This window comes from Amyelois transitella, chromosome 4, assembly GCF_032362555.1.
Source record: "Amyelois transitella isolate CPQ chromosome 4, ilAmyTran1.1, whole genome shotgun sequence".
NCBI classification, from domain to species: domain Eukaryota; kingdom Metazoa; phylum Arthropoda; class Insecta; order Lepidoptera; family Pyralidae; genus Amyelois; species Amyelois transitella.
Window position 1 is genome coordinate 10,589,951 of NC_083507.1, and position 24,040 is coordinate 10,613,990.

Genomic DNA, 24,040 nt, shown 5'->3' on the forward strand with positions numbered 1-24,040 from the left:
TCGCTAAAACAAAACGATACTTATTTTCGGTAAAAATATAGGTATAGTTTTTTTGGTCAGCTACCTGGCTGACTCCAACTCTAATGCTGTATTGCTTTGCAAATACTTTCTTAATATCTTTCAATTTCTTCCAACATGAGACAACAAGTATTTTCCTTTGTTGAATTATATTTATTTTCTTTGATGTTTGTTTTGTTGCAGGCTAAGGCTTTCGGCCGGGTGTTGTTTGATCAAGTGTGCCGGCAGCTCCATCTATTGGAAGCTGATTACTTCGGGCTGGAATACCAGGACGCCCACGGTGTAAGGGTTAGTTCTCTCTTCCATATTTTCAAAGACAATTTTTACATTTTATCTCAAGAAAAAAATAAGGCTTGTTAATTAATCAGGCGATTTGGAGCCCTTTATTTGTGTTTATGATGACCTCCTCGCCACAAAGTAGAATGCATCCACCGCTTTTCAGCTTACCACCATATGGTTCTACACCCTTTGATTGCGAAATCTGACTTATAGCAATTTCTCGGAAAGAAGTCGAAATATTAAACGCGGTAAAAATACTCCCGGTTCAATCAAAATGGAAAGGGATATTTTTTGCATTGACCTGGTTTTATCAGTATATTGATTTCTAGCACTGGCTGGACGTGGAGAAGCCGGTATGCCGTCAACTAGGGCTGTCGATGTTGGAGCCGACCCTTCGTTTCTGCGTCAAGTTCTACACCCCCGACCCGGCGAGGCTCGAGGAAGAGTTCACCCGGTACCTGTTCTGCTTGCAAGTGAAGCGCGACCTCGCCCAGGGCCACATACAGTGCAATGAGAACACCGCCGCCCTTATTGCCAGCTATATCGTCCAGTGTATGTATATTATGATTAATGTTCAAAAAAAAAAACAGTACCTATTTCTTCTGGAACCGGGCTTGAGGAAGATATAAAACAATATCCTACTAATATTATAAATGCGGAAGTTTGCGAGTATGTCAGGATGTCAGTATGGATGTTTGTTTCTCTTTCACGCAAAAACTACTGAATCGATTACGATGAAATTTGGTATGTAGATTTCTTGTTTAATCTACCCTTTTTACTACGCTTTTATTAGCTTGGGTTGTATGTATGTATGTATGTATGTATGTATGTATGTATGTATGTAACGGAATCTTTGAGCTTAATTTTCACTGATTTCTAAACGTCTGATCAACTTGGAACTTTGCACACGTATCAAGGACCGATGACAATGCAATATTTTGATAAGAGTTTCTCATTATTCTTATTAAAACTGCCAGGATTAATAAATTCATTTTTAGATCCTTCGTATGAGAGTAAGAGAGACAGAGATAGCACCAGTGCCAGTAATCTCCATACAAGAAACCAAGAAGTTCTGACGTATAATGAGTCAAAAAGAGATGTAATATATTTTCATATAATGTTACTATTAACCTGAGGCTTCTTTATTTCATCGCATTGCTCCATTTAGAATTACCATTAGAAACCATAGTAGAATTAGTAGAATATTTTAAAACAATAAAAAATATATAAGTAATATAACAAAAGTAATAAATGAAAATTGAACAACTAAATTTACAAAAATACAAGAATAAAGTTACTACCTACAGAACTTTGCGATATTTAATACGTATTTAACATATTAATGCAATTCTTGAATTAACATTAGGCATCTTTTGCCTATTTATAATAGCAACACTGTAATACTCGTTTGGAAAATGAGTGACAGTTTTTTATGTCAAATAAGTTTTGCAGTAAGTTTTGATTGAATTCGATTCGAACACCTGTAAACTTTCTTTCTGTTGTTTTTTACCGGTGCCTGTGTATTTACCTATTTGCACTTTGTTTTGTGCTGATAACTTGTCGTTATTTAGAGTTTGGAATCTTCCGTTGACTCGAGCTTTGTTCTTCCGGATATTCGTGTGATTTTATCATCTGAGATTGGACTCTGACTGTGTTTACTGTGTTGTGCAGATATTTTGAGATAGGACTCCTGTAAAAAGTACCTTATTATTTGAGATAGGAGTCCCAAGTTTGTGTTTGTTTTTGTGAAAGACAGATTTTACAACAAAAGTGCCACGATGTCTTCAGATAAACTTTGTTGCGTTCCTGGTTGTAAAGGCAGTGGAGGTATGTTTGAAATATTTTTGTTCCTGTATCAATCTGCCTCTTAATCTTGTGGTTTGATTCCTGGCAAGGCCACAATCGAAAATTATTACGTTTGCTGGATAGTCAAAAATATTATTAACAGTGATTTATCACTATAAAATTCTTTTCAACTGGGTTTAACAATCATCATACATACATATAATCACGTCTATATCCCTTGCGGGGTAGACAGAGCCAACAGTCTTGTAAAGACTGATAGGCTACGTTCAGCTATTTGGCTTTAAGGTAGAATTGAGATTCAAATAGTGACAGGTTGCAAGCCCATCGCCTTAAAAAGAATCATGATGATGAGAATATTATGAGATTTAATCCAATCAGGCCACATATAACTTTAAGAAAGTTAGTTGTGAAAACCTCCGGCGATGGGCGCATGGTTGCGAAAGTCTTTTCTAGTAAGATAGTTATACCAGAAGTGTTAACTTCCAAAAAATAATTGTATAAAAAAACTTAAAAAACTACCCGTTTTATTGCAAATCGAACTAAAAAATAGAAAATAAATAATAGTTTAAAAAAAAACTAAAAAACTACGCTTTTATTGCTAATGGAACTAAAAAATAGAAAATAAAAATTAATGACAAAGGAATTCAGTAGTAGCAAGTCGAACAATCAGTTATAGTCAGTTGTAGTAGTAATTACCTCGGATTAAAATTATAACAAAATTAAATTTATAAACAAAACAATTTAAATCAGAGTAAAAAGCGTGGGGTGCATTTTACTTCATTTTCATAACTCTCTTGTCATAAATATATGCTAATATAATGATTTTAATATTTACTACATCAGGCACCCCACGCTTTTTACTCAGATTTAAATTGTTTTGTTTATAAATTTAATTTTGTTATAATTTTAATCCGAGGTAATTACTACTACAACTGACTATAACTGATTATTCGACTTGCTACTACTGAATTCCTTTGTCATTAATTTTTATTTTCTATTTTTTAGTTCCATTAGCAATAAAAGCGTAGTTTTTTAGTTTTTTTTTAAACTATTATTCACTAAAGGTCGAGCAATATCGGTTCAAATTCGGACTTATTAAATGTATTATGATTGCCTTTGAACCATTCCGCCGGGGACCAAACACTATAAATATTTGTCTTAATTTGTTTTTTTATTATTGTGACTACTCAACAGCGGAGTGCGGCGATTTCGTCCCTGAAGATTACCCCGACCACACGTACCTCAGCTCTTACAAGTTCTTCCCCAGGCAGGACTCGGAGTCCGAGAGGAGGATCATGGAGAACCATAAGAAACATATGTGAGTATTTGTTCGACTTTTGTTGAAGACTTAAAAATCAATGTCGTAAAATGTGACTAAGAGATAGGGCCTATAAACTTCTCTGGGAATCTTTTAGGCGACGGGCTAGCAAACTGTCACTATTTGTGAATGTGGCTTATCAGTCTTTTCAAGACTGCGGGCTCTGTCTACCTCGCAAGGGAAATAGACTTGGTTCTATGTATGTATGTGTTTCTTAGAGTGATAATGTCTTAAAGAGTTCTTTAATTTAAACTTCGTGACGTTTGTTTCAGAGGTCAAAGTCCCGCCGAAGCGGACTTGAATCTGTTGGAAACGGCAAGGAGATGCGAATTGTATGGTGAGTGCACCCATTATCTCTCTAATGTAAATAATAATTACAAAGCGTAAAAGTAATTACAAAGCGTAAAAGTAATTACAAAGTATAAAAGTAATTACAAAGCATAAAAGTAATAACAAAGCATAAAAGTAATTACAAAACATGTAATATTTTAAATGTTTGAATGCTCGAATCAAATAGGTATGTGTGAACAAGTTTATCTTTAAGTATTCCCAGTTGCATTCTCCTTAGTTGGATTTATTATTCGTTTTTTTTATAACCTTTTGAACGGTTTTTAATATTTTATTTGGTGGCCGCTACATCTCCGAAAATATTTAGAGAAAGAGTGAAATTGTAAAAATATTTTTATTTGTTTGCAACTAACTGATTTATTTTGATTTATGACTGAGTAAGCTAGATAAAACAAGGTGTTTCAAAATCGTGCCAATTCAACTATGTACCGAATCCTAGATATGACATATCATACATAATTGAAATCATATCGGTTCGAAACGATTTCAACATTCGGATATTTTGTTACATTACAAAATATACGGAATTCCTGCAAAACTTGCTCCAAGCTTATACGGCGTGTCCATATATAAGGCCGTAGATCTCCATTCAAAATTGGCACACAACTTCATTTAAAATATTTCAGTGAATAAAGTGTGGTCTAGTTAAAATTAATTGAAGTCTTTTGCGTTCGTACGTTTTCTCAGCATGCAGCTTATAGCTTAATTAACAGTTCACACACGGGCGACCTTAATTGAAATGGTTCTTGATTTTAAATGTAGTAAACTTGTACTAATAAATGTTTTATGGATGTTAACTGAATAGTTACAAATGCAAGGTGTGTTGAATAAATTTGTGATTTCTATCTATTGCATCGTATAAGCTCTGTAAAGGAAAATACATTATTTCCATGAGGTTTCTTTTATTGAAAGGCTAATCGGGTAAAAAGGTTCCCGGTTTGAAAATTCTTTCTATTTCTTTTTTGTAACGCAAAAAGAGACACTTAGTTAACATTTTATGCTCTTTTATGTTATTATTATGTTATATATTTAGCCTATTTTCTACGACCTGCTTTATCGAATGACCACTATCGAAGTGTTAAATTAAAAAAAAAAAATATCTACGAACAAGTTTAAAATTTTATTACTGTGACAACTGTGCGTATTTAAAAATTTTACACTACTTAAATGCGTTAAGTACTTATTTACTATGATTTGTATTAGATTAAGGCTCATTGTAACTGAATTTAATTCTTTATGAGTCAATAAAGATCTTTAAACCTAAAGTCAGATACATACACGAAACAACTTCGGTCTGCCCTGTAAACAGAGGAATCTAACCCAGCTAGGAATATTGTATCTCTTTCAGTTCCCTCAATATAAGGATTCATTCATCACGATTTTTTCTTTTAAAATTGTATACATTTTTAACTCAATTTTAACGTTCACCCAAACAGGAATCAAGATGCACCCGGCCAAAGACCACGAAGGCGTATCCCTGAACTTGGCAGTGGCGCACATGGGCATCGTGGTGTTCCAGGAGTTCATCAAGATCAACACGTTCAGCTGGGCGAAGATCAGGAAGATCTCATTCAAGAGAAAGAAGTTCCTTATCAAGCTTCATCCGGAGGGTTGTGTGAGTGTAATTCTTTGTTATTAATTTAAGATATTGTGTGTAGATCTAAATTAGTATACTTTATATAATAAAAATAATATATTTTTTTAATAGTTTCAATATTTCAATGATTCTTTTGTGCCGTGAGGTTCCCGGCACCATTACAAAAAAGAATAGGACCACTCCATCTCTTTCCCATGGATGTCGTAAAAGGCGACTAAGGGATAGGCTTATAAACTTAGGATTCCTCTTTTAGGCAATGGGCTGGCAACCTGTCACTATTTGAATCTCAGTTCTATCATTAAGCCAAATAGCTGAACGTGGCCATTCAGTCTTTTCAAGACTGTTGGCTCTGTCTACCCCGCAAGGGATATAGACGTGACCATATGTATGTATGTATTCTTTTTCTCCGCAGAACTACTACCGCGACATAGTGGAATTCTTCTTTGAGACACGCAACGAATGCAAGAACTTCTGGAAGAAGTGCGTGGAAAACCACGGCTTCTTCAGGTGTTCGGCCGCGCCTCGACCGCGACGACACAAGACCAGGGTCATGTCCAGAGGATCCTCATTCAGGTATGAGATTACGTATACACTTCATAAAATAAAATTTGATTACAATCACAGTAAGACCGATATATGCAGGAGCGACAAAGATAGAACATAAAATAGTATGAATTTGACAGCTGTCATTCTAATCGACCAATAAAGGAGTATAGGTTAGGTATAACTCTGTTCAATAAAGTGGGAGACGTTTTGGAGGAATTGTTAAGAAATCAGTCCAGAGGATCCTCATTTAGGAATGGCATAATGCACTTCATAAACTTGTTACGTACATCAGAGGTATTTCTATCTATAGAGCTATATATTAATATCACATAACACTCTTTATTTTCTATTCAGGTACAGTGGCAGAACGCAGAAGCAGATAGTCGAATTCGTGCGAGACAACTACGTGAAACGGCAAGCATTCCAAAGGTGAGCCAGTTTGAAGCTTATCCCCTATACAGTAGCACTGAATCTTGCATGCCTCAGAAACCTGCTTTTCGAAACAATCGCTTATTTCGTTAGGCTGTGTTTAAATTGGCTGCATGTTGTTAAATACATCGATATGAAATGTGTTTTATGATATCTATCGTTATTTCGTATGTTAACTGTAACCTCTATTATGAGGTCCTATTGCTGTGAGCTCTAACACCTTTGGTCAATTGTAAACAACATTATCATATTGTAGATATATTTAAATAGGCTTACAGTCGTAAAGTAATGATAAACCATTAGAATCAGCATTAACATCCTCTTGGCGTTTGTTCTAATATCGTCTTCCGTGGAATACATGCCAATTAGAATGCTGGAGCCATTAGGCAGATACCCTGTTAAACGCAGGTGTAGTTAGAAAGCTTTTAGATATCTTGATTAAGGGATCAATTATTCAATATTTTAGTATGTAATTAGTATAAGTTTTATACGGTGGGTGGTTAGCATGGGTTGGGACACACTAGCTTTTGGTTTTGTCTTGTGGGCGTTTGTGTTGAGACGGCGAACGTAACGCGCGATGCATGATGTATTAAAAAAGTCCCTAAAAACGACTAAAAACCGGTTAGTGAGGCTTCGAATAGTTGTATATCGATGGTGGTTAGCATACTCGAGCATGCGCTGTATCCGTTGAGACTTTCGCTTCTTCCAAGAGTTTTGATTGAACCCATGACTTGCTACCGTGAGCGGCGGCGTTAGTGGAAGGTTGGAAATAGTTGCAATCTTACGTTATATAACTTATCGTTATTCGTGATAATGTTATAACCTTCAAAACATACCGCCTTAAAAAGTATTTTTTTAAATTGGTTTTGAAACTATTTCCAGCCTAAAACATAAAATGATAAACCGCGCCGCTCGTCGTAAAGTTTTCGTGGGAAATAACTAGATGTCGCGGTCGACGACCGGTCGGAGGATGGTGTGCTCGGTTTTAGGGATTTTTTCTTTTATCAACAAACAAACGGTCTGCGCTCCGAACCTTGTAGTGTTTACTCAGCTCGCTCCCAGTCTGTGTCACTCGAAACCCTACACGCTTGCAACACAGTTCTGATTTGACATATGATTCACAAGTGTTGCGCTGTGTACCCCCTGATGTTTTCGAAAGCACAATAATTGTGTCGGAGTTTGTCAAGCCCTTGCACTTCCCTATTTTCATGTATATTTTGTTTCGTTAATATTGTCAGTATATTTGTATTGTGAACATCACTAATGCTTCTAAGAATATTTTTCAAAATTTCGCCTCTGTGTAGAAGTATGTGCCGATAGACCAAATATAATTTTGAGTGATTAAGAATTATTAAGGGTTATTTAGATAGCTAGTTAATTTTGACTTTAATTGTGAACAAATGTTTTGAAATATTTAACTAAGTCTAGTACGGAGCGGGGACTTCTAATAGTATTACAGTCACAGTAAAATTGCGTCAATTGGTTAATCGCGATGATTTCAAATTTATGCTTGCCTTGAAAAGAAATATACGATTTGACACATGAGAAATTCGGGTGATTCACAGAAGCAATCATGCTACCTACCAACTCTTTGATCTCACTTTCATTATGAGAGTGAGCGAGAAGCACGTTGTTCTGTTATTGCGTTTAATGTTTTACAAAGACGCGCGTCTATTTTTTTGTGTAATTTTGAACCAATAACGCGCTTTATCACCACCCTCCTGCACTGGTAACGCAATTTAGAAAGGATAGGTGAATAAATCTACCAGAACAATCACTGCAGATATCTCCAAAAAACACAAGAAGTAAGATTTGTTCTGCTTCGAAGATCTAAAAGAAGGGCTGATTGAAATAGATAGATAGATAAAATTATTGCACCAAAAGAGTTAAATAATAATACAAACGAACAAACATACAAAGTAGCAATGATTCTTGTCATATTCCGGTATATTTCTTGTATACAGTTGTTCAGTTTGCGCTGTTCAAGCGCGTTATACCTTTGATATCAGATCTTTTTCGTAATAAACCTAGATGACAAACAGTGAGACAAGCAATCATAAAGACTGTATTCCGCGAATCAATCAAACTTAACTATGCCGTAAAGGCTGTCTAACCCCATCGTACGACCAAAATAAGGCTGTAATCTGAGCGTCAAACAAACTGACCAGTGACACAAGATTGTCCCGTGCAACCTAGGTGACGTAAGGTTACGTATAGTGACATTAGACTGTGATCCGCGCATCAATTATCAGCCGTTAGCCTGTCTAACTGTATCATGTCTAAAGACAACAATCCGAGCGTCACACAAACTCACCTGGGACACAAGATAATCCCGTGCAACCTAGGTGACATAAAGTTACGTATAGTGACATTAGACTGTGATCCGCGCATCAATTATCAGCCTATCTAACTGTATCACAAGTCAATAATCCGAGCGTCACACATAATACAATCCGGTGCAACCAAAAGCTAGTGACCATCCTCTGGCCGGTGTCGCAGGTCGATGTCGTTCCGCGCGTCGCGCTCGGCGGGCGGGTCGCGCGGCAACGTGTCCGCGCACGCCGCCGCGCCGCTCAACGCCAGTCTGTCCGCGCACCCGCTGCTGCCGCTGCCGCCCGGCTCCGATGGTACGTACGGCGATACTGGACGCCAACCTTTTAGCACCTTGAATCTAATTGTATCCTCATACTGTGTAACTGATTCGTGTTGATGTAAAAGGGAAGACGATCAACTGCAAGGTGGTTCTTCCTTTGTGAATTATGCATGAGTGCGGCTTCCAGTTAGTAGTTCTTGTTTTAATGGTACGGAGTGATTCGTGTTCAATTTTGTGTTGGGAGTGCAGTTTAGTTTCTAAATTGGACCAGTGTTTTTTTTAGAAAAGGGAAACGAAAAGTTGCGGTTTTCCCGTGTAAAGGAAATATCCAGTTAATTTTTGTTTTGCAAGTATCATTGTGATTTCCAAGGGCGAACAATTCCAGTAGTCTGAACGAAGTGAGAATGTAAACTTTTTCTATTACATACCTACTTACGTATGTTTTACATACATAAAGATCTCGAATACTGTTTTACAAGAATCATTATAATCACCAAGAACGTACAATTGCAGCGATTTCCCTGGAGTGGGACAAGCAGCCTCACTACCTGGAGGCTTCTCTGATGATGAAGGGCTACACGGCGGAGGAGGCGCGCTCGGCGGCGCTGCGGCAGGCGCGGCGCGCGGCGGAGGGCGCGCCTCGCCCGCCGCTCGCAGCTACCGCCTTTGCCACCACGAGGGACAAGGTTCGATTGCTTTTTGATGTTATTTTTTTGAGTTTGCAGTTGTTGGTTGGTTCCAGGCAATGATGAAATCTGTCCGTGGTGGGAGAAGACGAGACGTCGGACGTTGTAAATAGAAGCTAAGGAAAGATTTACCTACAACAGTTAAACTCTTCTTGTACACGTGCGCTTTGGAAGCGGTAATAAATCAATCATACTTAAGTTGTGTTGAAATCAGTAAGCGATACCTTGTATCCTATTTTAAAAATAAATCTATCGCTAAAACTATCCCAGCCTTGGTTCTAGACTAATCCTTGAGTAGCAGATATTCTTTGTGATAATTACAATGCAACCGAAACACTCGAAATAATGTTCATAGGCTAGAAGACCAAAGATCTATTTCTCTTCTTTGTAAATCAAGGCCACTTGCTCGTAAACCATTTTTTTGTGTCAGCTCATAGAGTAAACTTATTTCGCTTTATCTCTTCGTATCTACTTCTGTTTATACGGGATATGAGTATTGTGCAACAGTGTATAAAATTTACACAATCCAATTTTTTTTTTAAAAGAATAATGTTTTTTTTATATCTTATTAAATGAATATTTATACTGAACATTTGCACATGTCCCCTTTAAACAGCGAACTTCCTTACGAAGTTGTGAGTGCTTTAATATAAACTCCAAGTATGTAATTAGTATGTAGAAGTTTAAACACTTTGCCATTCTCTTAAGAATTGAGGCTTTTGACAGAAATTATAGATTGTATCAAACTTAGGCAATTACTTTTAAAAGGCATACAGAATTTCAGATGCTTGTACGGATGTTAATATTTTATAGAAATAAATTGGAGCGTCCATAATTGTAGGCACTTTGCGCCTTGCTTCACCACGCATTAGAAGTATTTTTTTGTTTCTTTCAGCTGTCAAAACTGTACTGCAGCGAAATCGTAAGGGCCCTTTGACAATTGGCTTGTTCTGTAACGTTTCCTACCAGTCGATTTCGAATCTAACTCTTTCATCTTCTTTCACATATCAACACTGAAATCCTCTCATTTCTTCATATATCTCTCTCTACATACAAGCGATTTAAAAATTTTGCACAAATACGTTAATCGTTAATATTTTATTAATAGGTGATGGTGTTATTTTTACTTACAATTGTTATATTATCATACTGAAATCGTACATTTGTATCAGTTTTGGGCATGGTAATAATCGTTATTCATTAATACTCATTTGGTCCTCGTCTGGAAATTGTTGTTTCTATGTTCTTTTAAACTTATCAAGTTATACTGGGGCTTTGATTTTTAACTAAAATAAATTACAGAATTTGCTCTCTATCTCAGATTTGTTACACAAACTTCAAGCATATTCAATTTTTATATAAAAGAATCGTTAAAAATCAATGCCACAGTCTAACTCGTATCATTATCTAAATGTCGTAAGCACTATCACTTTCCCGCACACGACTCTTATATCTCGATGTCTCGCTCACTCACCGCGTACTGTGTTGCCCAGGGAGCGCCCGAGCTTGTGACCCATGCCGAGGTCAATCATCATCCTACACAGGATTCGCCTCTGCCTCATCGGACGACGACACAATTGGTTAGTATTTTATCCTATTGTTATCATTATAGCCAAGAAATAATGTGAAAGGCCGTCTTTTATGCTTTTGGAACGGTACATCCATTGCAGACAATCTGAAGACGGAATTCGAGATAAACACAATCTATATTTTTCGCGGTCAATTTTGCGGATCAGCCAGTCAAGAATAAATTTAAATTCCAATATAGGCGTCCTTAATACTAATTAAATACTAAAAAAATATTCAGTCCAAGTAATTACAACTCATTATATTCATTCTTCATGTCAGGAGGGTATAAAAGTATTGTAGATGTTTCGTTTGTAACCAATGATGTTCCCCTGGCAGGTTTCTCCGGAGAGTACATGGAGCCAGCAGAGCTCGGCGGGTCGTGGTCGCGCGCGCGCGCCCACTCCGCCGCCGCGGGCGCCGCCAGGTCAGAGCCCCCCGCCGCCGCACACGCACACGCACACACACACACTCCCCGACACGCGCACTGCCACGCGCACTGCCGCCGCCGAGCCCCTCCCTAGCCCCTACCCCGACTTCGTGCTGGCGAAGCATCCCAACAGCTTTAAGAAGTCTTCCGAGCGCCTCGAGTACGAACTCTCCCAGTGCAACATGTACTCGGCGTGCCCCTCCACGCGCTCCAGCCGCTCGGGCGGCTCGCTGCTGGTGGAGGACGGCTCGGAGGCGGCGCGCGCGCGGCTGCTGTGGCGGCGCAGCGCCAGCTGCCGCAACCTGCGCGACTTCAGCTTCGACGACGCGGGCCGCGCCAAGCGCCGCCGCGACACGCGCAGCATGCTCGCCGACTTGGACGCCTACTCCGGCCGCCGCGTCGACTCGCCGATAACTCGTTACGATGACGCGCGCACGCTGGCCTTCGTTCTCGGCAATCGAGGCTCGATAGAATCGCAGAGGGAGATGATAGGACGCACGTATTCGTCCAGCTTCCCGGGTGCGATCAGCGAGCCGCGCCTCGATTTGCCCACGTTCGTTCGCAGCGGGTCGCAAGATGATTTGTCGCACGACAGTTACGAAGTCATCGAGCGCTCCGATGACGAATCCGAGCATCGCCGTTATCCCCGTGTACGCAACCGATCATCAGTTATTCATACTCGTACTTGTTCGTTTGATTCTGGTAACGATTTACCCTCCGACGAATCTCTTTCGCATATGTCTGAGTGTGACGATCAAGAGGCTGAGATTCACCTCGGCCCGATCAAATATAGAAGCGACAATGACATACCGCTTGATCCGTTCTTAATTGACGATCCCCGAGTATTACCGCGCGAAAAATTGTCTGTTAGGTCCGACGGTAGCTATTACAAAGAAATCAAACGTGCACTTGGTTCTAGAACCTCTAGTCAAGAATCAAAAAGTGAAATCTACGATTCTAAACATTCTAAAAGTAGCGCTGATAGTAAGAAATCACGTGACAGTGTTTATCATACTGATAGCAAGAAATCACGCGAAACTTTGAAGAGTAAGAGTTCAGATAGGTCTGGTTCCAGAACATCGAGTCAAGATTCTAAATCGGATTATTATGACTGTAAGAAGAATTTATACGAACCGGATGAAATAAGTATTAGACGTCGCAGCGTCACTAGTCAGAATGCTTATATCGATCCATTCGAGCCCATTTCACCGACGTCTAGTCCTGATTCAGGTAAGGACTTTTACGACACTCAGTCAACATTTATAAGTATGGAAAAGCCAGAGTACAGAGAGAAAACGTTATTCGATAAGTCACACGAAGATCTTATCGCTAACCTGGCTAATTCTTCAAATTATTACCATATCCCCACTCCATATTCGACATTTCCGAGTAACAACAAGCATAAGGAATATAGTCCAATGCATTCTGCCAGCTTGCAGAATGTAGAATTAGATCAATATGGCAACTATTCTGATTTGAGTCCTCCAAAGAAATTAGATGAGTTTTCCACAGAAGAAGAAGATATGCATCCTGTTACGACCCATATTTGGCCAGAAAAAATCGCTGGACTTGATACGGAAATCGATAATACTCGCGCGGCTAAAATGCATAGTTACCAAAGACGGCGCTCTTCTGAGACAGTTTTCAGTTTCGACAAAGAAAAGATAGAATCACTGACTCGATCTATTAGCAAAGAAAATGCTCCTTCACATCTTGTAAAAGAGTCTTCGAATGAGTCTGATGTTAATGTTCGTATTTTACCAGCGATGGATAGCATTGAGTATACTAAAAATAAAGTGAAAGCTGCTGCAATGCAGTCTGGTTCACCTTCGATTTTGCAATCGGAGTTTGATAAAAATATGCGTGGAAAAGTTTACACGCATATTGTAAGGAAGGAAAATTTAAAAGAAGAATTAATGGCTAAAACTCATTTCGATGAATATAACCCAAAGCTTATTCTTGAAACAAGTTCGAGCAGTCGTTTGACTGATACAGCTGTTCCGTATGCTCATCCAATAGTGGAACGTACTAAGAGCGATCCAAATAGTTTGGCAAACAGACCGCGATTCAGTAGTGTAAACTCTAGAAGGCATGTTCTGATGCACCAAAAATCTATAGATTTGACGCCCGCCGAATCTAGCGATGAAGATTATATATTCCGACAAATACCTAGTGCACCACCTATTGCCACAAAACGATCGCATTTTGAACTGCCTTCTAGGCATCCAGACCATGTGCGACCGCCTTTTGACTTGCCAAAGAATTACTTTAAAGAATTTGATGCTTTCAAAGCAACAATAAAAGATGGAAAGAAAGTTGTGGATGATGGTTATGATATTCCTTATGTATTACATAAGCGGCATGTCATGAATGGAACGGCTCCATCACCTATAGAAGATGGAAGGCAACAGCCACCAGATATAATTATGCTTCCGCCACAAAACGGAAGGCATATCGTCAGTGCTCATCCTAGATGTAAATACCATGATCATCCAAAGTCACCGCGATCCCCCAAATCACCAAAGTCACCGAAATCTCCGAAATCACCCAAGTCCCCCAAATCGCCAAAGTCACCTAAATCTCCGAAATCACCAAAGTCACCGCGAAATAGTATACAAGCAGAGCATAGTTCCAAATTCTTGGAGGTTGAAAATCGCGACTTTCTTTTTACACAAAATATTGATTTATCAAAAGTGGATCCCGTCACTTTGGAGGTCGATAAGAGTAGCCAGTTACAGCACTTGCCAAGTCCAAAAAGAGATATTACCCAGAACTTAGATCCACTACTTCTTGAGACTTTGAATTCTAAGTTGAGTCGAATAGAAAGTGACTCGGCAACAAGCTCTAAAACTGATAGCATTAGACAAGACGCCCCATGTCCACATGATATTAAGTTGACAGTAAACGGACGTAACATACAACAAACGTCTATTTGCAAAGAATCAAAGCCTTTGTCGGCTGCTGAAAAATTACGAGCTGATATAAAGTCTAGGTCTGATAAGCTACCTCCTAAAAGAGGTAAAGGCCGCGGAACAGGCAAGAAGGGACCAGGGGGTAAAATTAAAAATAAGAGTAGCAACAAAATTAGAATTACTTCCTTTTCTTCAGACGATGAAAGTGTAGATTCTGATGATGTGTTTGGCACAGCAGAAGCAGCCCCAAAATTAGAATTTTCACCTCCACAGTCTCGTAAAGATCTTGAGCCTATATTGCAACTTGAGTTCGACAAAATTGCATCAGGTGCTTGGCACCGTGGTCAAACTATGAGCTCTACCGAAATAGAAGGCTCACCACCTCAGTGTCGCAAATTAGCAGAATTGGAAGCTAAATATAATCCACAAGTACTTGAGACCGGTAGTGGTAATGCTACGGAATTGAGACGAATTTCCGAACGTTCCATTTCAATACCTAGTTCTGAAGACGATGTTGCTATAAAAATACCAGATATTAAACAAATCAGTAAAGAAAGTTCCACATGGGAATACAACGAAAATATACCGTCACCAATTTTGGAGAGTACAGAGTTTCTTAAATCAGATGATGAGCATTTAGCTGATATTGAAATACAGAAAGTGACTGGTCTGCGAAGTCAATCTGAAGAGAAAAGTGAAATAAAAGATGAGAAAAAAGAGGTTGGCAAACTTGACGTCAAAAAGAGTTTGCGCGATGAGTTGATTTCACCTATGCTCCGTAAGTCCGGCGGAACTCCTATACTTTTCGCTCATGCAAGATTAAATTTATCCGAAGGATCCGTTTTTTCACTACAACGTCAGAAAGCAACCCAAGATTCTCCAACTGCGGGTCGAAGAGCTAAGAGCTTGGACACTCCCGTCATTCAGTTGCATAGATTACCGCCAATGAATGCCTTTTCTTCGAAAGATGATACCGTAGAAGATATAAATGAGGAAGGAGAAATATTGGAAGAAAAATCTTTGATAGATGAAAAAACTACCAAAACAATTACTGGTAAGGACGCAATTGAAAAGATCGAAGAAGTTGATGAAGAGCAATCGTGTGAACCTCCTAAGGATGTCAAGTCGGTGGTGATTGACAGTGAAGAACTTCAATTGTTGGAAGATTTAGTAGAGCAAAGACGACCAAGATCTTTCAAGCGAAGATATGATTTGACTAAACTTAAATCTTTAGTTAAATCTCCTTCACGTTCACCCCTTAGTAGGTCACCTATTTCAAGATCACCTATTTCACGGTCTCCTTTATCAAAATCACCATCGCGTTCACCGACTTCGTCTTTGAATTCACCTAGAGGTAGTATTAGAAAGTTGTCCGATTTGAGTGAAGATCAGATTGTTCCAGACATTGAAAGAATCAAACGCAAGGAAAAGAAAAAGCTCACGCTCAAATCGAAACCTGAAGAAAATCAAAAGCTTAATGGGAAGCTTAACAAAGGAGGTTCTTTGGACACTAATGCCACTAGAGTTAAATCTTTACACACACAGAAATCTCTACCATCTACATTAAAAGAACGACCAGATTTTTTGACTGTACCTCCTTCGGATATAGCACGCGCCAAAAGTCAAGAATTCGAGCAAGCTGAAAAGAAAAAATTGGCTAAAGAAAAATCAAAATCTATTGAGAAGATGGAAATTAAACGCGGTGGAAGTAAGGAAAGAACAAAGTCTCAAGACGATAGCGACACTGAAATAGCCAAACGTCAAGAGAAACAACAAATGCTCTTTGAAGCAGCTTTGAAGCAAACCAAAACATTAATCAGTCCAGTGAAAGATACTATGCCGCCATTCCCACCACCCGAGGACAAAATTTTGGTGAAGACAGAGGGTGATAAAATAATTATAGAGACTAAGATTAATAGTAAAGCGGAAGATCATGTCTTTATTGCGAAATCACCGAAAAAACTAGATAATAAAATAGGTGGTAAAATAAGTAGAAGTTTTGAAGACCAAAAAACATCTAAAACAAATAATAAAATGAATAAAAGTATGGATGACAAATCAAGTCAGTCATTGGAGGACAAATTTGATGATCTATCAACATTGCAAAAATCTCCTAAAACACTATCAAAGAAACAAGAATTCAAACAACAAATTGAAGGGAAGGTTGTGTACCAAAAGTTTAATCCAAGTGCTAAATCTAAGAGTTTGGATAGAAAAGGAGAAATTCATCTTGATGCGACTACAAAATCCAAAAGCCTCGATAGAAATTACATTACTCCACAAACTGATTCACATGCTGAAGTTACGGAAAAACACTTCAAGCAGGAAATTGTGAAAGTAGATGTACATCCCACTGTTAAAGAAGAATCAGACGCTACTTCTAAAGAGGTAGAAGTAAAGGATGTTTCGCCTGCGCATAGTTGTAAAGACAAAACTGAGGATGATTCTTCGATTGAGTGGATGACAAGTTCTCAGCACTCCGTTATTGAAAATGACACTCAGACTGTTATAATGGAACGTCGTAAAATAGACATTTACAATAAGCAGAGGGAACTGCAAGAAAGTAAGAGTAGTCAAGATATACATGAACAAGTCACTAAACAAAGAAAGCGTGAAGTAGCACGTTTGATAAGTGAAGAAGAGTCACTGACGGAAGTTAGTGAACTAAAAGTATCTGATGAAAGTCATATGTTAGGCATATCTTTGCCTTACATAGATGCTGATAGTTCATCTGATCAAGATCAGGGATCGAAAAAAGAGAAGATGAAACTGCCTCGTGGTAAAAGTGATGATACTGGAACTTGGGTCACTTTTGAAGAGTATACCGCTGATACAGAGTTACCGCTTTCTGATACTAGCAACAGGTGCAGTAAGAGCAAGAGAATGTTGGACACTCAAGGTACATTTGATGAATCATCAGCAAGTCTGGTTGAGTTTCTTAAACATGAGTCTATATCGCAGTTAATATCTGACACAGATACAAAAAATAAAGCGTCTCGAGATCCATCAAAACCTATAGATTTAACGTTGAAATGGAAAAATAAAAACAAAATTATTGTTACTCCACCTCAAGAAAATAGTCCAACAATTGAAAATATTCCATTTATTGACTCTAGTACATCTAAATCTACTAACAAGTCTGAATCAGGAGAGCATACTGGCAGTTCGGGTAGCGATAAGTCTCCAACTGAACAAAAGCCCGATCAGAGAACATTACTGACAGCTAAATCACGACGTAGTGAGTTACTAAAACTTAGCGCTGAACGTTCGCGTAGTTCTGAATCAACTTCTTGGACGAGCATTGAAAAAGACGTGAGCCCATCAAGCGCTAATATAAAGGGTAGTTCAATAGATGACGAATCAAGTGTAAGTTGTTCTATTGCGAGACCACTTGGCATATCGCAAGATATTGAGAAACTAAACAAGAAGGATAGGGAGTGCTTAGAAGAACTCAAGCAAGCTATGGAATATGGAGAAGAACATTTGCTTTCCCAACATACGATATCGAGTGAGCATTCTAAATCGAATTCGAAGTCTCCTTCTCCTATTCCCGAAATGGCTCGTATGGAAAGCCCACGTAGCCCCAGAAGTCCATCAAAGTATGGTATGAGAAAATCACCGACGCCTACATTAGAGAAACAAGGACAAGTCGATTCTCAAAAAGCGCCTACTGATTCCGAATCTAGTTCTGAAAGTATAGACAAAACCGTAGAGCAACTATCGAGACCTAACATCAAGAAGAGTGGTTTAGATAAAATTGGAAAATGCGTAATTGAAGAATCGGAATCTAGTCAGTCTGCTGCTTCTAAAACATCGGACATCAAAAAAGATTTACAAAGAACTGTGAAGAAAACCAAAATAGCCATAACTATATCACAAGAAGACCAGAATACCACTATTGATTTTGATGACGATGGAAACGTCATAACGTCATCATTTGAAAGGGAACTTATGAAGAAAAGATCCTTGAAAGATACTGATCAAAAGAGCTCTTCAAAATCTAGCATGGACACAACCACTACTACAACACCTTCCAAAGGTTCTCTCAGTGTTGACGATTCTTCTTCAAGAAGAAAGGCACGCCTCGATGAGCAGAAGAGTTCTTCTAAATCTAGTATGGATTCACGAGGCTCACTTAGCGTTGAGTCCAGGGGATCTTTTGAAACAACGGAGTCAACTTCAGGCTCTCTCGGTGAGGCTTATCGCCGAGGTGAAGAATTAAAACCTACATGGAGACCTTTCTTCGGGGCCTCAGGTAGTGAAAACAGTACGAGTATAGAAGAAGCGTGGATACCACAAGATCACGAAGGATATGAAAGTTTGAATATCAACAAAGATGTGTTCGAGTATAACAATCAAAGAATATTAGATGATTTCCAAACGTTTTCGAAAAACCCACCATTATCAGCAAACACATCCAAAGATTCTACAGAAGCGGACTTTACAGATGATCTAAATGATTTTCCTGTCAATTTCTTATATCCAGCTACTTCATCATCAAATAGTAATGATGTTGTAATTGGATACGGCCAAAATTTCGGTCGAACTTTATCTCGTATATCAGAACGAAGCACAGCTTCTGAAAAAACGAGTGCTGATGAAGATTCTACAAAAGCTTGTTCTAGATCAGAAAGCATTAATGAAGAGTCATTGAATTCGAGTGATCATCAAGCCAGTCTCAGTTCTGATCCGCCGAGTAATGCCAATGTTGCATACATATCGGATACTGATCGTAGAACATCAGCTGAAATGCCAGATATACCCATCGACCAAACAAAAATAAGTGAGATGTACGCGGAAAGTAAAAAAGATATAGCTAAGAGCGATACTTGGGACTCAAAAAAATCTAGTGAGAGTCCAGCTAAGGTAAAGAAGCCATCAAGGAAAGCAACGTTAAAACAATCATCCGCTAGTGAAAGCCAGGAGTCTGAAGACTGGCCGTTACCGGAATTGCCGCCACAGGCTAAGAGGGACGATGTTGGAGACTTCGGTAGAAGAAGTTCTGAAGAGTGGCCCCCAGTGCCTTTGAATCTTTTAGAAACACCTATTATTGAAAAAGTTCATATTTATTATATGAACAATGAACCAGAACAAGCTACTAAGGTGACTCTTCGATCGGAGAGTTCAAGGGCTAATTTACAAGGCTCCGATGATGATAGTGATACTTTAAATAACGAAGATGATTTTGAAAAAGATATTCCTGAATCAAAATCAGATAAATCTTTGGAGTTCAGCGACGTTTCACCTAAAAATGTAAAAGTTATACCCTACGACCAATCTAGTTATATGGTGGACCCACTTGAAAAACACGATGAATCTTCTTGTTTAAATAAAGGCGTCGTACCGAATTATGATAAATCATGCCTAAGCGGAACTATAAGTAAAGCTACATGTTTGATGGGTGATATAGGTTCTTGTTGCACGCGAGCTGAACACAAATCATTTGTCATAAAAAATATAGAAGACAAAGTAATTGTTAATCAACCACAAAAATCTCCTACGAATCATAGTCCTATCTACGAGGATACGGATGATGTATTTGGCGGTGATAGTAAGTCATTGTCGCCTGATTTTGAGAAAGGTTTTTCACAGTTAGGTACACAGAAGTATTCTTTCGGATCGAATTCCGATACATCTATAGATGATTTACTTTCACAAACTAACGCCGACGAGACTGTAAGGGTTGTAACAAAATTGAGTACTGGAAGTGCGGGAACTTGTAAGAAATGCAGTCATAGCAGCCATTCGGAGGAAGAAACTAGTTCATTTGGCACGGATTTAGACGGTACAGTAAAAATCGGTTTGCCACAAAAGAAATGTACCCATAGTTCTCATTCAGAAGACACTTCCATTTGCCTGAGCATTTCTGAGTGGTCAACAGGGACCAATACCGTGAGGCAGTATGCCAATCTATCAGCTTCTGAAAGTATATCAGGAGTGTCTGTACCGCAAAGTGAAAAGTCAGAAAATAAATCCACTAAAGTATATTCTTCATCTCATGCCAGTAAAAAATCTGACCAGAAACCTAAAAAAGCTTCTCATGCAGAAATGAGTTCGAAAAGCAGTAGTTTAGATAAAAGTTCAGATAATATAAAGTACGATAAACTGTGTAGTTCTGATACTACTGTATCAAGGAAAGGTATTGATAGTAGTTCTGGGACTAAAAGCGACAGTACGTTGACATTGGCTCAGTCAATATCTGAATGGTCAGCTAGCACGAGTCACACACTTGTAGCCACTGCTCGCGAAGACGCACAAGAGGAACAATCTAAATCAGAACAAACTCCGGTTATTGAACTTCCTGAAAATGAAGAGGAAGAAAAACGAGAAATGGCTGTGACAAAATCACCTTCCCCGCCGAAAGAAGTCGACGAAGCTAAGGAGTCTGTGCTAAGATTGACTGCAACATACACTGGAAAAAATGATAAGTCGTCGTCTATTAGCTACAGCGATAAGTCGGACAAATCAAGTTCTAGCTCTCTCAGTAGTCTTCAAAAACATACGAATGGAGTTTTAAGGTTCGATCAGAGGCTGAAAGGATTTCAAGGAACGCACAACATTCATGAACGATATCAAAAAGCGCCACCTAAAAGTATGAGCTATGAAGAACAAACTCATAGATATGCAAGACCAACAACTCGTTGTGCGAGTGAAGACAGCGGCTTTAAACCGTACGTAGTGGCTCCCCAGCCAGAGTTAGATATCGACATGCCTTCTCAGCTATATAGCCAAGCAGAGAAACATAGTGAACGTTATCAAAGTCAAGAGTTTTCTAACATAATTCGCGAGGACGGTGGAGCATTCGTACGATCCGATTACAAGCCATTAGCAAAACACGCCAGTTACGACGATAAAACGTTGTCTAAAAATCAAATAAAAGAATATAAAACTTCTCAGCAGTATCGAAGTAAACCTAAGAGCTGGTCATTCCACGAACATTACTTGGCATCGCCTGAATTACCAGTTATATCCGTACCTGAGATACCTTCTGTGCATAGGGAGTTGCCAGAAAAGAAATCTGGCGAGAGATCTGGAAAAACTCCACTCTCACGCTGTTCGCCTTATTACTCTAGTAGCCTTAGCTCTGAATCTCCCCCAATACAACCTTTGAAAGCACCAGTGAAGAAGTCTTTCTTGGTGAGAAACATTTCACTTAAAAGTCCTCCCAGTGGTAATGACACGGACAGCTCTTTGGATGTACGAAGAGATCCTAGAGAGCGAATGAGGACCTTTAGACGGAAGAAGCAAGTTACAGGAGCGCGCAAGAAACAGGAAAAAATACAAGACGTGCTCGAGGAGGATTCCACCAAGAGCCAATATTCTTCAGAGAGTGACATGCACCATGGCGGAAAATACTTAGTAGTGCAAGACACTCTACGAAGAATGGAAAGCTCAGAGTGCTCTGATAGCTATCTGCCTGAGATGGAGTCTTGTTCTTCGGAAGTATCTAAAGGAGATTCAAAGAACTATGATGTACCAGAACCAGGCAGTTATTCTGAAGACGAAGGTCAAGCCGATTACGCCAATTATAAAAGTAATAATTACGAACAACAGCAATTCCCTATCAGTATAACTCCGGTTCAATTTCAAGGATTCGGATCTTCCGCGGATGAAGACGAAATGGGCTTTCCAAGGTTTGATCGATTAGGTCGTTTACGTCACCCTTACCTGGACTCGCAAGAACCGCCTTATGTGCCTGAGGACAGCCCTCCTCGCGCATCGTATTCTAATAAAAGTAGCCGTCAATCGTCTCTTAAAAGGGCGAAGTCTTCTGCAGGGTATAGACAGTCCGAAGATAAAGGAGAGTCTTCCGCACAACAGCAGCCGAGGTCTGTTTATTACGACGAGCAAAGTGATAGAGATGATTCTGACGATTACGCTTATCCTATCGATACAATAAAAAGAGCTCCGAAAATTACTAAATCGGGTAGTAATTACCTTTTCGAGCGCGGGGAATCTGTAGCATACTCCGATACGGAACTGCCTCAAGACAAGGATGAATATGAAGAATATAGGGGCAGTCCGTATCCGGATCATTACGAGGAAGCAGACATGTTCCAAACGCAAGAATGTTATCCTCAGTACGAGAATGAATTGGAGCCTGGAGAGGGCAGCGCTGAGCATTACACGAGAGACCTCGATCAGCGTTTTAGCTTGAATAATGTTGAAAGATTCTACTCTAGCCATTATGTAGATTCGCAGGCTTCTAGCGACAGCCCCGAGCAGAAGTTTGACGTCTCCACTCTGCCTCCGCCTCTCTGCTCTGACGACGAAAATGATTAAATGAATTTAGCAACAAGTTTAGCTTATAATAATTTAACCATTTCACTCTCCCTCGTGTGAATGTCCCGTGGTCGGTTGCGAGCATGCTGTTCCCGCGTTTGAAAATTTTAAAATCTAAATAACGCAATTAAATGTATTGTTACATTGATATTATAGTAATCATTATATTGAATATTTACATCACTTTGAATACTTAGAGTAAATATTTAATAAAGTCTAGTGCCAATCCCGGGTAGCGCGACCCTTAAACTATCATGTGTTATTCGGACTTCAAAATATAGCTTGCTAAGTATTTAGGTGTAGTTATGTGTAATTAAACGAAAGTATCAAGACGACGTCTTGTTCATAAACCCTGACAACATTCCTATAAGTATTACCGTCATGTAATGTCCTCGCATACATAAGTTGAGGCTTTATCAAGGTAACCCTAGTGGTATACAAAAAACTAAGTAGTGCCAAAGTCTTCTAGTCAAATATTTAAGCAGTTTATTAAATTTGTTACGTTTTATAACATATATTATCCACAAAATAGTATTTATTTATTTATTTATTTATTTATTTATTTATGTACACAAAATTATATACAGGAGCATTTATTACAATAATTCTAGTACAAAGGTGCTACTTATTTCACAAGAAATCTCTTCCAGTAGACCCATGAGAGGAAAGATGAATTTTAGAGCGGTATGGCGTGTGCATAAATAACGTTTAACATATTTAACTAAACATACATGCTAGTACTTAAATAAATGACAGTAATAAACTACATAAACATACCAATATATATATAATATATATAAGTCTATTTGGAGAGATAATAGTCTTTAACTCGTCGTTTGAATGAAGAGAGAGTTTGGGAATCGCGAATATCATGCGGTAAGGAATTCCACAGTCGTACAGCATGAGTAGAGAAGGAGAAAGAGTAGAAGGAAGTCTTGTGGGTAGGAATAGTAAGAATGGTGCGCAAATGGGATCTGCAAGGAGAATTAGACGAATGACGGAAAGAGAAACGATCTTTAAGATAGGAAGGAAAGGCGGGATTAAATAAAATATTAAAAAGAAGACAGAGAATGCGAGTATTTCTACGAAAGCGAATGGGAAGCCATTTCAGCTTAGTACGGTAAATGGAAACATGATCGTATTTTCTTAAGCCAAAAATGAAACGGATACAGAGATTTTGTAACCGAGTATTATGTATAAAGGCTGTGATTTACTTTTTGGTGAGATCC

General features: G+C 38.8%; 2 protein-coding genes across 7 annotated transcripts in view; both read left to right on the forward strand.

The window, feature by feature from the left end:
- The window catches only part of LOC106139310 (FERM, ARHGEF and pleckstrin domain-containing protein 1-like), a 59,747-nt gene that overhangs the window by 21,705 nt on the left and 14,002 nt on the right, over positions 1 to 24,040 (forward strand). For 3 of the 6 annotated variants that reach the window (XM_060954096.1, XM_060954106.1, XM_060954102.1), the window contains exons 4-15: positions 202 to 306; positions 627 to 849; positions 3,298 to 3,421; positions 3,694 to 3,758; positions 5,206 to 5,384; positions 5,779 to 5,939; positions 6,267 to 6,341; positions 8,841 to 8,968; positions 9,448 to 9,620; positions 10,516 to 10,542; positions 11,114 to 11,200; positions 11,526 to 11,613. In XM_060954096.1, the coding sequence (XP_060810079.1) occupies positions 202 to 306; positions 627 to 849; positions 3,298 to 3,421; positions 3,694 to 3,758; positions 5,206 to 5,384; positions 5,779 to 5,939; positions 6,267 to 6,341; positions 8,841 to 8,968; positions 9,448 to 9,620; positions 10,516 to 10,542; positions 11,114 to 11,200; positions 11,526 to 11,613 (1,435 nt within the window). The remainder of the gene's footprint in view (positions 1 to 201; positions 307 to 626; positions 850 to 3,297; positions 3,422 to 3,693; positions 3,759 to 5,205; positions 5,385 to 5,778; positions 5,940 to 6,266; positions 6,342 to 8,840; positions 8,969 to 9,447; positions 9,621 to 10,515; positions 10,543 to 11,113; positions 11,201 to 11,525; positions 11,614 to 24,040) is intronic. The other 3 variants (XM_060954103.1, XM_060954113.1, XM_060954117.1) reach the window with 3 other exon arrangements.
- LOC106139317 (uncharacterized) lies at positions 12,770 to 22,942 on the forward strand. The gene has a single exon (XM_013340741.2). The coding sequence runs from the start codon at positions 12,885 to 12,887 to the stop codon at positions 22,809 to 22,811; it is 9,927 nt and encodes a 3,308-aa protein (XP_013196195.2). The 5' UTR covers positions 12,770 to 12,884; the 3' UTR covers positions 22,812 to 22,942.